Source organism: Elephantulus edwardii, unplaced genomic scaffold (assembly GCF_000299155.1).
Source record: "Elephantulus edwardii isolate Elephantulus edwardi_28Jun2011 unplaced genomic scaffold, EleEdw1.0 scaffold00059, whole genome shotgun sequence".
Lineage (NCBI taxonomy): Eukaryota > Metazoa > Chordata > Mammalia > Macroscelidea > Macroscelididae > Elephantulus > Elephantulus edwardii.
The window spans coordinates 7,806,976-7,822,869 of NW_006399809.1; the positions used below are offsets into that span (position 1 = coordinate 7,806,976).

The 15,894-nt window shown below is 39.2% G+C and overlaps 2 protein-coding genes across 2 annotated transcripts in view; one reads left to right on the forward strand and one right to left on the reverse strand.

The window, feature by feature from the left end:
- NME8 (NME/NM23 family member 8) overlaps positions 1–15,328 on the reverse strand; it is a 95,239-nt gene extending 79,911 nt beyond the window's left edge. The window contains exons 1-4 of the mRNA XM_006887623.1: positions 15,293–15,328; positions 15,157–15,214; positions 14,885–14,991; positions 952–1,023 (exon numbers count right to left, since the gene is read on the reverse strand). Of these exons, the coding sequence (XP_006887685.1) occupies positions 952–1,023; positions 14,885–14,991; positions 15,157–15,214; positions 15,293–15,328 (273 nt within the window). The remainder of the gene's footprint in view (positions 1–951; positions 1,024–14,884; positions 14,992–15,156; positions 15,215–15,292) is intronic.
- On the forward strand, positions 11,169–11,564 carry LOC102876854 (40S ribosomal protein S15a-like). The gene has a single exon (XM_006887587.1). The coding sequence runs from the start codon at positions 11,172–11,174 to the stop codon at positions 11,562–11,564; it is 393 nt and encodes a 130-aa protein (XP_006887649.1). The 5' UTR covers positions 11,169–11,171.
- Positions 15,329–15,894: the final 566 nt, after the last annotated feature.

Genomic DNA, 15,894 nt, shown 5'->3' on the forward strand with positions numbered 1-15,894 from the left:
AGTGAAACATGGGCAGTGTCCTGCCTTATATACAGCCCCAGAAACCCAATGGAGTTTCATTTCAAGCTGTAAGTTGACTCTGACTGGAGAGCAATGAGAGAATTACTGTTTTTCACTAAGCATTGAATAATGAACTATTCTTTACTGACATGATTTTTTCTGTTGTTGAATATTTGCTCCTATATGTATGCATAAACATTTATAACTAACTCTTTCCTAATACATCTTACAGTAAAAAATACCCATGTGTTCACACCTGAAAATAATAATTCTTTATACAGATTTTTATTTCCTTAAAGAAGTCATGTTACAAGTATCTGATTATTTCCTTCAAATGGAAAAGTCACCTCATTGTTGTCGAGTTGGAACTGACTCATAGCTGATCCTCCAGTGGATTTTTCAGAGGCTGTAAATTGCACAGGAGGAAATTGCCCATATTTCTTCTTCAGAGCAGTTGGTAGATTGAAACTGCGGTGCTGCAATCTCGAAGGGTCACGGTTCTAATACACCAGATGCTCTACAGGAGAAGGATGGGCAATTTCTTTTGTGATTAGCTGCCTCTGAAAACCTGCTGGGGGGGTCAGCTGTGGGTTGGTTCTGACTTAATGGCACAAAACAACAACAACAACAACAACATAGCTTTGTGTTAGTAAGGTAATTTCTTACCCTCTAGGCCACTAGAGTTCCCTGATTAATTCTTTAGGATAGGCAGATGCCTTCTTCTTTTCCTTTTCCCTGACCAAACATATGGGTAGTATTCTATATTTCCTTCCTCCACCATTAATTTTTGGAAGTCAAGTTATAAAATGTATTAGTAGTTACGCTAAGACAAAGAAATGTGCAGCTAGTATTATCAGCAAGTTGCTTTGTGACTGTTTTGCAATCTTCCTTGTCATTCTACCATAAACTGGAATCCGATAATTTAGTGGTGAGATTAAACATTGTACTTACAAGGCTAAAGAGAAAAACAGGTTCACATTTATCTTTAAATGACTGCAAAGTCACAATGCTATCAACTTCTGCCTAAAAAAAAAAGCAAACATTTCATGTAAATGTTATGGAAATTATATGCAAGTCATTAAAAAATTATACTGCAGTGTACACAATTTGATTTTATCTTTACTGAAACATTTTCTGAGTATGGTAGCGATGTTACCAGGATCAAATTGCTTATGCTGGTAATTCACTCCTTGCCTCTTTTGACCCCAATATTGCTTTTCCCTGCCCCCTTTTAAGGAGCGCAACCTTAAGTCAAATCCATTTCATCTTTATTCTCTGTACCCCACTCTATATTCCTCCCCATTACCCGGGCTCTCACTGCTCCTGGACCTTGGAGACTTCCCATAGCTTTTTTCCAAGCCATTTCCATAAGCCTTCCTTTAAGAACTCTGTCCTTTTTCCTACTGCTGCAAATCATCTCTCCCTCAGCATGGAGCTTTCTCCAGGTATTTGGGACCTTTTCAGTGTTGTACTACAGTTACATGTGGGCCCACAGCATCTCTTTTTCTAGCATGAAAGCTATGTGCAGAAATATGGAAGAGTTCATCCTCCTCAGAGGCAGTCAGTCACAGGACCTATAGAGTTTGCACCAACCAGCGAATCTTTTTCCAGTGGAGGAAGGTTAAGGAGAGGAGCTGAGAGTGCCATGTTGAAGGAGAGGTGATGTGCAGCTGAAAGGAGCAGAGAGTTCTTGAAGGAAGGCCCCTGGAGAGGGCAGGTCTCATAGGTCCACAAGCATGTGGGAGCCCAGGTAATGAGGTGGAATGTAGAGTGGGCTACAGGTAGAACAGGGATAAAATGAGTTTGCTTGTTTTAGTAAAGGAAAAGAGCCCTGAGCATTGGACTGCTAACCAAAGGTCTGCTATTGGATTCCACCATCGCTCCAAGGGAGAAGAATTAGGCAGTCAATTCCCACAAAGACTCACAGCCAAGGAAACCAGACATATAGGTCAGTCTACTCCACCAGCTGTTCTGCAGGAGAAGGATCAGCCATCTCCCCCATGCTATTACTGTCTCTGAAAACCCGCTATTGGTTCTGACTCGATGGTACACCAACTGCTCGGCCCTGCAGAGTGATTATCAGTCAGAATGGACTCAATAGCAGAGCATTTGGTTTAGTTTTACTAAAGGATTCACTGGCTGGTTCAAGTTTTTAACTTGCTCGTCTGCTAATCAAATATAGTGTAAGCCTTGACAGAAAAGCCTGGCAATCACTTCCAGAAAAATTTTATTGCTGAAAACTGAATAGAGCACAAGTCTACTTTGACAAACTAGGGGACTTCGTGAGTCAGAAGTAACTGACTTTTGATTACTAATTCATTCTCTCTCTCTCTCTCTCCCTTGTTCTAATGAGTCTCAAAATTGTGACAAATTTTTAGTCAAGTTGTTTCCATTTAAAAAGCACTGATTTAAAAAACTAATAACTTAAAACTGCCACACACACAAAAAAAAAAAGGTCTACAAAACATTCTATTCTTCTGAAGGTTATACAATGTGTTGTTATCATTAGTCAGTTTTTTACTATTAAACCTAAATGGCCAATTGAAACAAACACTTTTTAAACTGTTCTTCCACCACCAATTAAGACTGGCATGGTGGATGTTATGGATAATATTCGTTTAGCCTTCTGGATAATATTCGTTTAGCCTTCTGATCTCTCTGAGCAGACTTGGTGACCTTGCCAGCCCCAGGAGGCTTCTTGTCCACTGTTTTAATGACACACACAGCAATAGTCTGTCTCATGTCACAGACAGCAAAATGATCCAGAGGAGGGTATTCAGAGAAGCTCTCCACAAACATGGGCTTGATTATGATATGCTGAATCATATTGACACATCATCAGACTTCAAGGATTTGGGACCAGCTGCCAGCTTCTCACCAGAACATCAGTCAATCTTTTCTTTGAGCTCAACAAACTTGCAATGTGAGCTGCATGACGACCCAGCACAGGTGCATAACCAGCACTGATAGGGCCCAGATGGTCTAAGATTATCACCTGAGCAGTGAAGCCAGCTGCTTCTATTGGTGGGTCATTTTTGCTGTCACCAGCCACATTGCCACATCCAACATCTTCCACAGAGACATTCTTAATGTTGAAGCCAACATTGTCACCAGGCAGAACATCACTCAAAGCTTCATGGTACAGTTCAACAGACTCTTTCGGTAGTAACATTTGACTGGGACAAATGTGACCACCACACGAGGCTTGAGAACACCAGTCTCTACTCTGCCCACAGGGACAGTACCAACACCACTAATCTTGTAGACATCCTGGAAAGGCAGATGCAGGGGCTTGTCAGTTGGACGAGTTGATGGTAGGATTCAATCCAAAGCTTCAAGCAATGTAGTTCCACTGGCACTGCCATCCTTCCGGTGACTTTCCATCCCTTGAACCAAGGCATATTAGAACATGGCTCCATCATGTTGTTACCATCCCAACCAGAAATTGTCACAAAGTCTACTGTGTCAGAATTATAGCTGATTTTCTTGAATAAAGTGCTGACTTCCTTAATGATATCCTTGTATCTTTTCTGGTTAGAGTGTTTTGGTAGAATCTATTTTGTTAACACCAACAATTAGTTGCTTCACACCCAGTGTGCAAGCCAGAAGGATGTGCTCACTGGTCTGCCCATTCTTTGAGATGTTGTTATTATTGTTATGTGCCATCAAGTCATCTACTACTCATACTGACCCTAAACTCTGCTCTATCCTGTGCCAACTTCATTGTCTCTGACACACCAACTTCCATTACCCCAATCACTGAATCGATCCATCTCATCGAGGGCCTTCCTCTCCTGTGCTGTCCCTCCACCCTCCCAAACATGATGTCTCTCTCCAAGGACCAGTCCCTCCATGCAACATGCCCAAAGTATGTTAAATGAAGCTTCAGCATCCTTGCCTCTAAGAATCAGCCTGGTTTCACCCTCTCCAGAACAAACCTGTTTGTTCTCCTAGCAGTCCATGGTATATTCAAAACTCTTCTCCAGCACTATAGCTCAAAGGCATCAATTCTCTTTTAATTATCCCTAGTCATTGTCCAGCTCTCAGATGCATAGCATGCAATTGCAAGGACTACGGCCCAGATCAGGCATAGTCTCCAGCCTGATGCTGATGCTCTTCAGTACTCTGGAGAGGTCTCTGACAGCTGACTTTCCCAAAGCTATTCATCTCTTGATTTCCTGGCTGCTGGTACCAAGAGTGTTGATTGTGGAATCCAGTAAACTAAAACTATTAATAATCTCAATCTCTTCACCATCCATAATGATGCTGCCAATTGGCCCAGTGGTGAGAATCTTTATTTTCTTGATATTGAGCTTAATCCATATTGAAGGCTGAAGTCCTTGACCATCTATAGCAAGCACTTCAGGTCCTCCTCAATTTCAACACGCAGAGTTGTGTTATCTGCATAATGCAGGTTGTTGATGAATCTTCCTCCAATTCTGACGCCACATTCTTCCGTGTACAGCCCAGCATCCCGGATGATCTGTTCTGCATACATATTGAAAAAGTATGGAGACAGATACATAGTACTTCATACATAGCCTTCAATATGGACTGAGGCTCAATGTCAAGAAGACAAAAATTCTCACCACTGGACCAATCGGTAGCATCAGGATGGATGGTGAAGAGATTGAGATTGTTCACAGCTTCAGTTTGCTCGGCTCCACGGTCAACACTCTTGGCACCAGTATCCAGGAAATAAAAAAAAATATTGCGATGGGAAAGTCTGTGGTTAGGGACCTCTCTAAAGTACTCAAGAGCAACGGTGTGTCTCTGGAGACTAAGGTCCGCCTGATACAGGCCATGGTCTTTGCAATCACTTGTTAAGCATCAGAGAGTTGGACAACGACTAGGGAGGATAGAAGGAGAATTGATGCCTTTGAGCTGTGGTGCTGGAGAAGAGTATTGAATGTACCATGGACTGCCAAGAAAACAAATAGATTCATCCTAGAGAGGGTTAAACCAGGCTGCTCCTTGGAGGCAAGGATTCTGGGGCTTCGTCTGACATACTTTGGACACGTTGTAAGGAGGGACAGGCCTTTAGAGAGGGACATCATGCTGGGTAGAGTGGAGGGACAGCGCAGGAGGGGAAGACCTTCTATGAGATGGATTGACTCAGTGACTGGGGTACTCTGGGATGGGTGTGTCAGAGGCAATGAGATTGGCACAGAATAGAGCAGGGTTTAGGGCTGTTGTACATAGGGTCGCTATGAACTCGATGGCACATAACAACAACAACAATGGAGACAGAATACATCCTTGGCAGACACCCTTCCCAGCCTCATTCACCAACACCAGCAACAACAATCAAAGCAGCATAATCAGCTTGTGATGTTCCTGTGATCACATTTTTTATAAAGTCTCTGTGTCCCGGGGCATCAATGATGGTCACATAGCAATTAATGGTCTCAAATTTCCACACGGTGATACGAAAATTGATGCCACACTTGTGTTCAACTTTCCATTTTTCCAAGAGCCAGGGGTTTTGAAGGAGCTCTTTTCCAACTCTGCAAATTCCTTCTCAATTTTCTCAATGGTTTTTTTGTCAGTCCCACCACATTTGTGAATTGGGTGGCCAGCAGTAGTGGAGTTGCCTGCATCTACATGTCCAATGATGACGATGCTGATGTGGGTCTTTTTCCCATTTTGGCTTAGGTTTTGTGAAGGTATTCATCAACACCAGTATTCTATCAACAAACACATTGCCATGAATTGCCTTTTTTTACATAAAAAAACGAGGTTTTGGTCATAGATTACAGAGCATGCTAGTTTTTCATCCAACTAGTTAAGAATATTTTTTCATATTAGTTATCATTCCTTTAATGTTATTCTTTTTCTTTGACTTTCCCCCCCTTTTTTTTCTTTTGGTTGGATTTCTTTGATGTCACTCTTCCCACTGCCTCAATCTTCCCACTGCCTCCCTGGGTTCTTCATTTCCATGCATCTTTCATTGTCCCTTCCTGCCTTCAGAGTTTTGCTTTTTGAAAAGAACTGCCCTGTTGATCTCTTATGGCTTATTATTCTGAGTATTATGTTCCTCATGAGTCTTAATATTAGCCCACTTCATAGATTCATCTCTTGTTTGGCTGCAAGGTGACTCTGGGGGATGAGCTCAGCTAAAGGCTTAAAGGCTCACAGTGTTCCACATGTCTCTGTCAGGCAAGAAAGTATGGTCCTTTTTATATTCTTAAATTTTCTTTTACATTTTATTTCATTTTATCCAGGACCTTCTGTGGTTTTCTAATAAGAACCGTGCGTAAATGCTTCTTAAAAGAATTTATTTCTCAAGGTGTTTTTTTTCTTTCAAGTTTGCAATGCTTTTTTTTTTTCTCAAGGTCAAGCTATTTCTTCCTTTGTCCCTCCCTTTCCTTGAATCTTTTGTTGTTTTTTTTAATTTAAATTTATTATTAATTTCAGTAAAAATTTACAGATTTTGGATTTCCATTCATTGTTGCACTTTTCTCCCCTCCCACCTCTCCCTCCCCTAGTACACTACCCTCTTGAAAAAGTAAAAGAAAAATTCTTTCATTGTTTTACAAACCCGCCCCTGTAACCTTCACTCTAGACTCCTGTCATGACAAAAATACCTAATCACATATCCCTTTTAAACAGTTTTCTCCCTCATCTGTTTCATGCAGTATACATTATTGAACCCATCTTTCTCAGTCTCTCCCCAACCCCAAGGTCAGTCCTGTTTTACAACAGTGGCACAATGCAGTATTTATCCTTTTGTGACTGAGATACTTCACTCAGTATAATGTCCTCCAGAGTCACCCATTTTGAATAATATTGCATGAGTTCCTTGTTTTTTAATGCAGCATAGTATTCCATTGTGCGAATATACCACAGCTTCTCTAGCCATTCGTTTGTTGATGGGCACTTAGGTTGTTTCCAACTCCTTGCTATTGTGAACAAAGCTGCAATAAACATGGGTGTGCATATACCTGCTTGGGTGGCATGGCAGTTATAGTCTCTTTGGGGTATATTGCCAGTAGTGGAATTGCTGGGTCAAATGGTATCTCTATTTGTAACTTTTTGAGAAAGTGCCATACCACCTTCTACAGTGGTTGCACTATTTTCACTCCCACCAACAGTGAATAAGGGTTCTAGATTCTCCACAACCTCACCAGCATTTGTTGTTTGCTGTTCTGTTAAATTTTGCTATTCTGACTGGGGTGAGATGAAAACTGATAGTTGTTTTAATTTGCATCTCTCTTAGAGCTAGGCGTTTTGAACATTTCTTCATGTGCTTGTTAGCCATCTGAATGTCTTCTTCGATGAAGTGTCTGTTCATATCCTGTGCCCATTTTTCTATTGGATTATTTACCTTTATCTTGTGGTGGCTTTTTATTTTTTTAATGCACATTTGTGCTTTATACAATCTTTCACTTACACTGTTTCAAACACTCATTAATATATATTGTATGTATAATTAGTTACCATTCATTTGTGCCTATTATTACACCATCCTTTCCCTATTCCTTCACCTCTGATTTCTACATATTTGAAATTTTCCTGACGTTTCTCTCACACATTTGAAGTTGTCCTAATTGTTTAATTTACTAAATAATGGTGTCATCCTGTGTATCAACATATAATCAATTGGTCTAGACATCAGAGGGAAAGCATTTTGTAGCGTTTCCTCTAAGAATTGCTTTGTTTGAATTTAAAGAGATGGCTTTCAAACTGGAATTTCTGGAGAATACTTAGAAGATACAGAAGGGGGAAAAAAAGAAAATGGGGGGTGGGGACCTGATGTAGACTTCTCTAATTCTGAATTAGCAAAAACAACTAAAATTTTATTCTTTTTTAAGCATATTGTTTTCCACATGACTTCCCTTTTTTGAGTAAAAAAATGATCTACTTTTAAAAAATGAACTTAAATTTATTAATTTATAATATTAAAGTAGAAGAGTCAAAAATGATATTAAAAGTAGTTCAGGTACTATCATTACAATGTTTATATTATATTAAATTACTTAAGATTTAAAAATTTAATTGCTATATTGTTGATATTCTGTGCCATCAAGTTAAAACTGACACAGCTGTTCTTCAGCAGATTTTTAGAGGCAATAAATCTCATAGCAGGAGACTTCTCGCCTACCTTCTGTGGAGCAGATGATGGTTTTAAACCATGTGTAGAGCAGCTTCTTAAGCTACCTGAATTTCCTTCAATAATAATAGCTACACTACTATTGCATTTTTTTAAAAAACATGAAGTGGTACGATATTGCAATGCTAAACGATAAATAATGTATACTGCATTAAAACAGATGAGGGAGAGAACTGTTTTAAAAGGATATTTGATTAGATATTATTGTCATGACAGGAGTCCAGAATGAAGGCTGCATAGTGGAGCGAACCTGGGGGGAGGGATTGTATAACAATGAAAGATTTTTTCTTTTACTTTTCAAAGAGAAGAGTGAACTGAGAGGCAGGGGTGGGCAGAGCAAAAAGTGCAACAATGACTGAATGAATGGAAATCCAAAGTTTTTGCAAACTTCCATTTGAATGAATTTAAAAAACACACTGAAAGCTATAAAAAGACTCAACTCCTAAAAAGAAAGTTAGAAGTCTTTTAAAATATCTAAAATAGAAAGAACAACAGAGAAAGCTTTTAATAGATAACTGACCTCATATTTTTTAATCTCAAAACTTATTGTCATCCAGTGAGAATCAATTCACAGCTGATCCTCCAGTTGGTATCTGAAGGCTATAAATCACATGGGAGGACACAGCCCTCCGGTGGAGCTGCTGTGGATTCAAATGGCCAAAGAGGCATGACTTGTGGCTTTGCAGAGCAACTCCTATGGATGACATCAGAGCTTCCTACTTTGGAATTGTAGCCAAATTTTAAAAGAATTCCTTTCTTTGGTAAACTGTAGCAATCACCTTGTCCAGCAGAGGGTGACTCTCCACCAATTATTTTCTCAAAAGGGTGATTTGGAAACTAACATACATATTAATTCTCTTTCATGTTTTGAAAGCCTGTTCATATTTAAAAATAGTATGAATTCATGGGAATATTATGTTGTTAACTAAGCTCAAGTTGAACACATTAAGTTTTCAGGAAGACCATACACATTTATTTGTTGTTCAGCCCAACCCAAGCTAGTACTATTTTAGTCTTACATTGAATAACATATGTTGTAAAGACTTGAATAGCACTTTACAATGAGACAAATGCAATTGCGGAACTGAATTTTTTAAGTAGGTGGAGGAAATGTGTCTAATGAGCCTACTATTGCTGGAGAAGTCCCAATATGAAGATGCTGAAGTTGCCAGAAATCAACGTGAAGAGAGTACCATTATTTTATCCTTACCACTCCCCAACTCTATTCCTATGATCAGCCCTTCTTTCTAGGAGATTCTCCGTGTTGTGTTTAAATCGACGTCTAAAAAACTCACTAGTCTGATATCCTGTAGGCACTCAACTCTTCAGCTTCCCCACCACCAACTCACACAGACCCCATGTTTGTTCTTATACAAACTCACACAAACAAGAGGGCTTTGATGACTCTAGGCTATCAGCGATTACATTTAGTCGCATCGCCTTCTGATCTATTACTTTCTTGTGTCTAATTTTTCCTCCAGAGAAGCTGACAGGTATAAAGGGTCTTGCGGTTATTGACCTCTGCCCACTGAGAGGATATTTTCAGCAGCCCTATTAGACAGGGAAGGGTCCAGAGCTGCTGTACGTAGGGTCACTATACATCACAGGTGACTCAATGGCACGTAAGAACAATAACATACTATGACAGATTTGAAAGTGACATCCACTTCCTAAATAACATGCATCCAGAAACTCTATAAACTTTGATAAATGTCAATAGTTGTAGAGAGGCTTCAGGCCTTTTGTTCATAGGGTTGCTATGAGTTGTGCTTGACTTAAAAGCAATCAACAACAATAACTAATAGATACCAGAATCTTCCCACTATTCTTAGCCTGTGAACTTAATCTTACTATTTCCAGGCAACATTCCTTAACATCAACTTCTCAGGATTCATGAGAATATTTTTGACACTAGATTCTCTATGATGCACCAACAGCTATTATTTATGACTTCTGGTATGGTCTTTTAACCAGTTTTTCATACCCGCTTTTACTGCTATCTACATTTTATATCATATACTCTGCCAATTGATCTTTCCTTCCCACCTGTGATCAGTCTAGAACTATGCCCCAGATTTTTTTCAAGTGACTCTGGCTCTCTAGAGTCAGAAGACTCAAACTCATAGCCTTCCAGTCAGAACAGATTCCTCCCTAATCTTCCAGCAGATTTTCCACAGGCTGTAAATCGCACAAGAAGAGATCCATCATTCTTTCATGGAGCTGGCAGATTTAAATCACCAGAAAAGTACTACGTTTGGATTAAGATGACTTCAAGCTCTCTAGTGATGACAAAAGTTTGACTACGGTGTCTATCTGCTTAATTTGTTCTCTCTTGAACAGAAAGTGGTAAGAGGAGAGTTTGAGGGACTGAGTTATTTATTCTCAACTTCAAATTTATGAAAAGAAGTTGTAAAAAAATGTATGTGTAGGAATGATGTGGACAAACACAGTAAAGATCCAAAAGCAAACTTTGTCCCAAGATTCAGGTTGAAGGGGTCCCAGAAGGCCAGTTTACAGGAGGAGTAGGGTTTCATAGCTGCTTCAGAAACTAAATGCACTTAGGGAATAAGGAGCAGTTGTCTGAGTCTGTGTTTTGGATTGAGTTAGTTTGGAGGTGTTATTGTCCAATAGGAATACAATGTTAGCAATATATAGAACCCTGTGTACAATAGAGCACATGTAGACTAGCAGATATGACAATTGAAGCTGAGCCCTCAAATATGGAAGCACGAAGGAGGAGGAATAGTTCTAAGCAGACACTAGTGATTGAAATGTGAAATGTGAGAAGCATGACTATGTAGGAAAATGGGACATTGCCAAGAAAGAAATGGAGCACATAAATATTGATATACTAGGTATTGGCAAAATAAGATTGACCAGTATGGGGTATTTTGAATCAGGTAATCATATGATTCAATATGCCAGAGATGAAAAAGGTGAGAAAAAGTGGCATTGCTTTCATAGCTAAAAAGTCATTTCTAGATGCATCTTGAAATACAATGTTGTGAGTGCGCTCGCCCCTCCCTTTCCCTTTCCGCCATCTTTCCGTGCTGCCACAATGGTGCGCATGAACGTCCTGGCCGACGCTCTCAAGAGCATCAACAATGCCGAGAAGAGAGGCAAGCGCCAGGTTCTCATCAGGCCGTGCTCCAAAGTCATCGTGCGGTTCCTGACCGTGATGATGAAGCATGGCTACATTGGCGAATTTGAAATCATTGATGATCACAGAGCGGGGAAAATTGTTGTCAACCTCACAGGCAGGTTAAACAAGTGTGGCGTTATCAGCCCCAGATTTGATGTGCAGCTCAAAGATCTAGAAAAGTGGCAGAATAATCTGCTCCCGTCCCGTCAGTTTGGTTTCATTGTATTGACAACCTCAGCTGGCATCATGGACCACAAGGAAGCAAGACGAAAACACACAGGAGGAAAAATCCTGGGATTCTTTTTCTAGAGATGTAATAAACAGTGCAAATAAAAAAAAATGTTGTGAGTGACAGGATAATATTCATACACAATACAATACTTGATTGTGTTTATGTGAAACCTATACTTGGACCAGGAGGTAGTCATCAGAATAGTGCAAGAAAACACTGCATAGTCCACATCAGAAAAGGTGTACACTAGGGACACATCTTACCTCCACACCTTTTAAGCTATATGTGGAAGAGATCATTCGGGAAGCTGGATTCTGTAAGGAAGAATCAAGATTGAAGGAAGACTAATCAACAATCTGCATTATGCGGATGACACAAGCTTTCTTGCAAAAACTGAGGAGAATCTGAGGCATTTGCTGCAGAAGGTCAAGAACTGCAGCCTTCAATATGGATTGAAGCTCAACATCAAGAAAACAAAGATCCTTACTACTGGGCTGATTGACAGGATCATGACAGATGAAGAGATTGAGATTTTTAACAGCTTTAGTTTGCTTGACTCCACAATCAACACTCTTGGTATAAATAGACTGAAAATCAAAAGATTAATTGCATTGGGAAAATTTGATGTCAGAGACCTCTCCAGAGTACTGAAGAGCAACAATATCAGTCTGGAGATTAAGGTGCACCTGCTTCAGGCCGTAGTCTTTGCAATTACTTGCTATGGATCACAGGGCTGGGCAATGACTAAGAATTAATTAATTAATTAATTAATTAATTAATTAATTAATTAAAGGGAATTTATGCCTTTGAGTTGTGGTGCTGGAGAAGAGTATTGGATATATTATGGACTGCTAGGAGAACAAATGGATTTGTCCTAGAGAGGATAAAATCAGTCTGCTCCTTGGAGGCAAGGATTCCAAAGCTCTGTCTGATATACTCTGGGCATGTTGCAAGGAGGGATCAGTTCTTGGAGATGGACATCATGCTTAGAAGGATGGAGGAACAGCACAAGAGAAAAAGACCTTGAAAGATGATTTGACTCAGTGACTCCGATAAGATAATGCGATAGGTGTGTCAGAGACAAAGAAGTTGGTTCGAGATAGAGCAAAGTTCAAGGCTTTTGTACATAGAGTCCCTGTGAGTCATCACAAGTGACTCTATGGCACATAAGAACAACATATCTTTAAACTCTCTAATAGCCTCATTTTTAAGGTGGGAAAAGAAATTACATTTTAAGACACACACACATTATCATTTCAACATCTAATTAATGGAAAAAACTTCACATTCTGTGTTGTTTTAGTATCAAATCTTCAAATTACTCAGTACACATCTTAGATTTTAAAATAGCTCAATTCAGATGCTAAATTTGAAACAGAAATACTTTCTGTTCAATTGTTGTTGTGTGCCATAAAATCACAACCAATGGTTTTTCCAGCGGTTTTTTTTTTTGGAGGTAGTAAATCTCACAAGAAGAGACTGCTCAGCCTTCTTCCATTGAGCAGGAGATGGATTTGAATCATGTGCCTTTAGGGCTGCAGCATAGCTTTTTATCACTAGGCCACCAGAGCTCCCTTAAATGTTGAACTCAATTATACAAAGCTTACATTTGAAAAGAATGATTCATGTATGTACCCACATTGTCTCAACTTATTTTAAAAGTTTTCCAGTAGCTGAACCAAGCATTCATTTTTAAGTTTAAAAATTCAAATTCTCAGTTTCATTCAACATATTTTAAAATACTCAATTTTAAAAAAATACTATGTAACTTGGTAGAGGATGGAGAGCACTATGCTGAGTGAACTAACACACTCTTATAAGGACAAATACTGAGTAAGATCATTATAGTAAAAATAAGAGTAACTGTTGATATCCATTTGCCAGCAAAGAACAGCAACACCCTTATGGAGGTAAGCATGACAGAGATGAATCACTCTGGGAGCCATTCAGGGAGTTGATTCAGCTCAACTTTACTGGGAGTAGTCTGCATGAGGCTGAGGTTCTCCTATTCAAGCCACATGTCCCACATCTGTAAGCCCACCCTATCCTGCTTTCCGGTATACTTGCTCATTAAAAAATGTAAAAAAATCATTATATAAGAATGTATATAAATGACTATAAAACAAAATATACATAGTGAAACACAATGTATATGAGTAATTATACTAAAACCTATAAAAATAATTTCATACACTTAAAAAAATTAAAAAATATTCAATAGCAGCATATGGTTAGTGGCTACTGTATAGACAACAAAGCTTGAATCAGCTGGTAATTTTATGTAAATAAATTAAATAATCTTATCAGATTTCTACTGGGGGGAGGGGCAATCCCTGAAAAAAGCCATCTTGCTAAGAAAGGCCAGAAGAATAGAGAAAGACCCTCAATGAGATAGATTGACACAGTGACTCCAACAAGGGACTCAAGAATGGCAGAGAGCATTGTGAGGATGGTGCAGGTCAAGGGAAGGGTTTGTGTTCTCATCTGTTGTTCACAGGTGACCAATGAGTGGAAGTTGACTCCACAGCGCCTAACAACAACAACAACACAAATACAATAACCAGTACAGTACAGTGCAGTCAAATTAATTTGGCTGCAATAATTTCAACACCTTCTCATATCTAAGTGGCATATCCAAGTAAGAGGAAAAATCCTTACTACTACTAAAAAATAAAAAAAGAAAAGAAAAATTGGTAACTAGATAAATGTCCTGAGTCTGACACAGTGACATTTAGTAATCAGCATATTCCACAGCCATAGAGTCTTTTCAGGGACTACAGGGAGTGACCTGACAGATTGCCCTATAGGGTTTTTCAAAGCTGTAATCTTTATAGAAGTAGACTGCCATATCCCTGCAGATCAACTGAATTGGTGGATTTGAATAATTAACCTTAACCACTGAGCCACCAGGCTTCTCATTATAGTATTGTTATGTTGTTATGTACCACCGAGTTGGAAATGACCATAATTGACTCTCCAGTAAACCGTATAAACAGCCCTTACTACAAGAAAAAACTGAATTGTGATGAGGTAAAAGGAACCAGATCAATAGATTCAAACACACTCACTCAGTGCTCTTGGCTGTCTCCTGGCTGAACCTTCCAGTGGGTTTTCAGAGACTATAACTACATGAGAAGAGATTGCTTCTCTTTCTCCTAAGGAGCTGCCAATAGTAAGTGCACATCCTTTGGGTTAGCAGTACAACTCCCTATGGACTACACTAGCATAGATCATCAGACAAATACCCATTTTTTTTCTAACATTCACAGTCATAGTAAAATGCCAGGTAAACACTGTCCATTTCCAAATTTGCTTAAATCAATACTTAGAATGTTATATAGAAACTTCTCGAATAAGACATTTAGAATAACAAGTTTAACAGAAATTGAATCCTTACAACAGCAAAATGCAGAATTTCATCTTCGTTCAGCTCGTTTTTCAATTTTCTAAATAAACTTTGCATTGCTTTGCAAGGACCACACCAAGCTTGGTAGACGTCAATCACTAGAAGATGATAATATTTTGTGAAAGAATAAGGAACATACAATAGCAGTTTATTCCAACTCTGGGGCAGAGGAGGGCGAAGAAGTAAGTAGTAGGCTTACAGAGCGTGGAATGACCCTCACCCTCGCTGGGCTCTTCATGGTGTGACACAGGGATGCTCTATACCTGTCAAGCCTTTGTTCAGCAACATCTCATCCCACAAGGTTTGACTATTAATGATGGTCTGCAAAAGGGGAGGCATGGTCAAAGCTCTTCACATACTAGTGCACTAAGTAAATAATAGTTGATGTGCCATCCCTACCTGTAACTGGATTTCTCCTCTCTTTTTGCTTGCCATTTATCTGTTCTATGAAAAAGGAAAGTCGAAAACATATCACACTAAATGTAAATCATGTACTTCCATTTTTGCATTCAAACAAAATTTAAACATACCAAAGACATTTCCCTTCACAAACCATTACATGATGCCCTTTAACCTCCTCGGAGAAAAGTGCCTCAAGATACGTGGACAGTTGCATGGTGGGAACTGTGCTTGGCAAGGTTATCAGTCTATGTTGTTTCTCTAAAAGCCTGAAGTAAAATATGAATATCATTAGCTGACGGTGCGTTGTTGTTTTCTAAATGGTTTTGTTGATTCATGAAGTATTCTCTATATTTTACTAACATTTTGTTTATGAAAATGCTTATAGATTTTTCTTCAGTCTTTCTTAAGATCTTCTCACTCATACAATATTTCATTTTTTTAAAAATTTATTATTTTTGTGTGTGTGTACCGTCAAATCAGATCTGACTGGTACAGGAGGAGACTGTCCCTCCTTCCCCGGCAGAGCATCTGGTGGATTCGAACCGTGTGCCTCTGGGATTGCAGTGCAGCTTCTTGCCACTAGGCCACCAGAGCTCCCC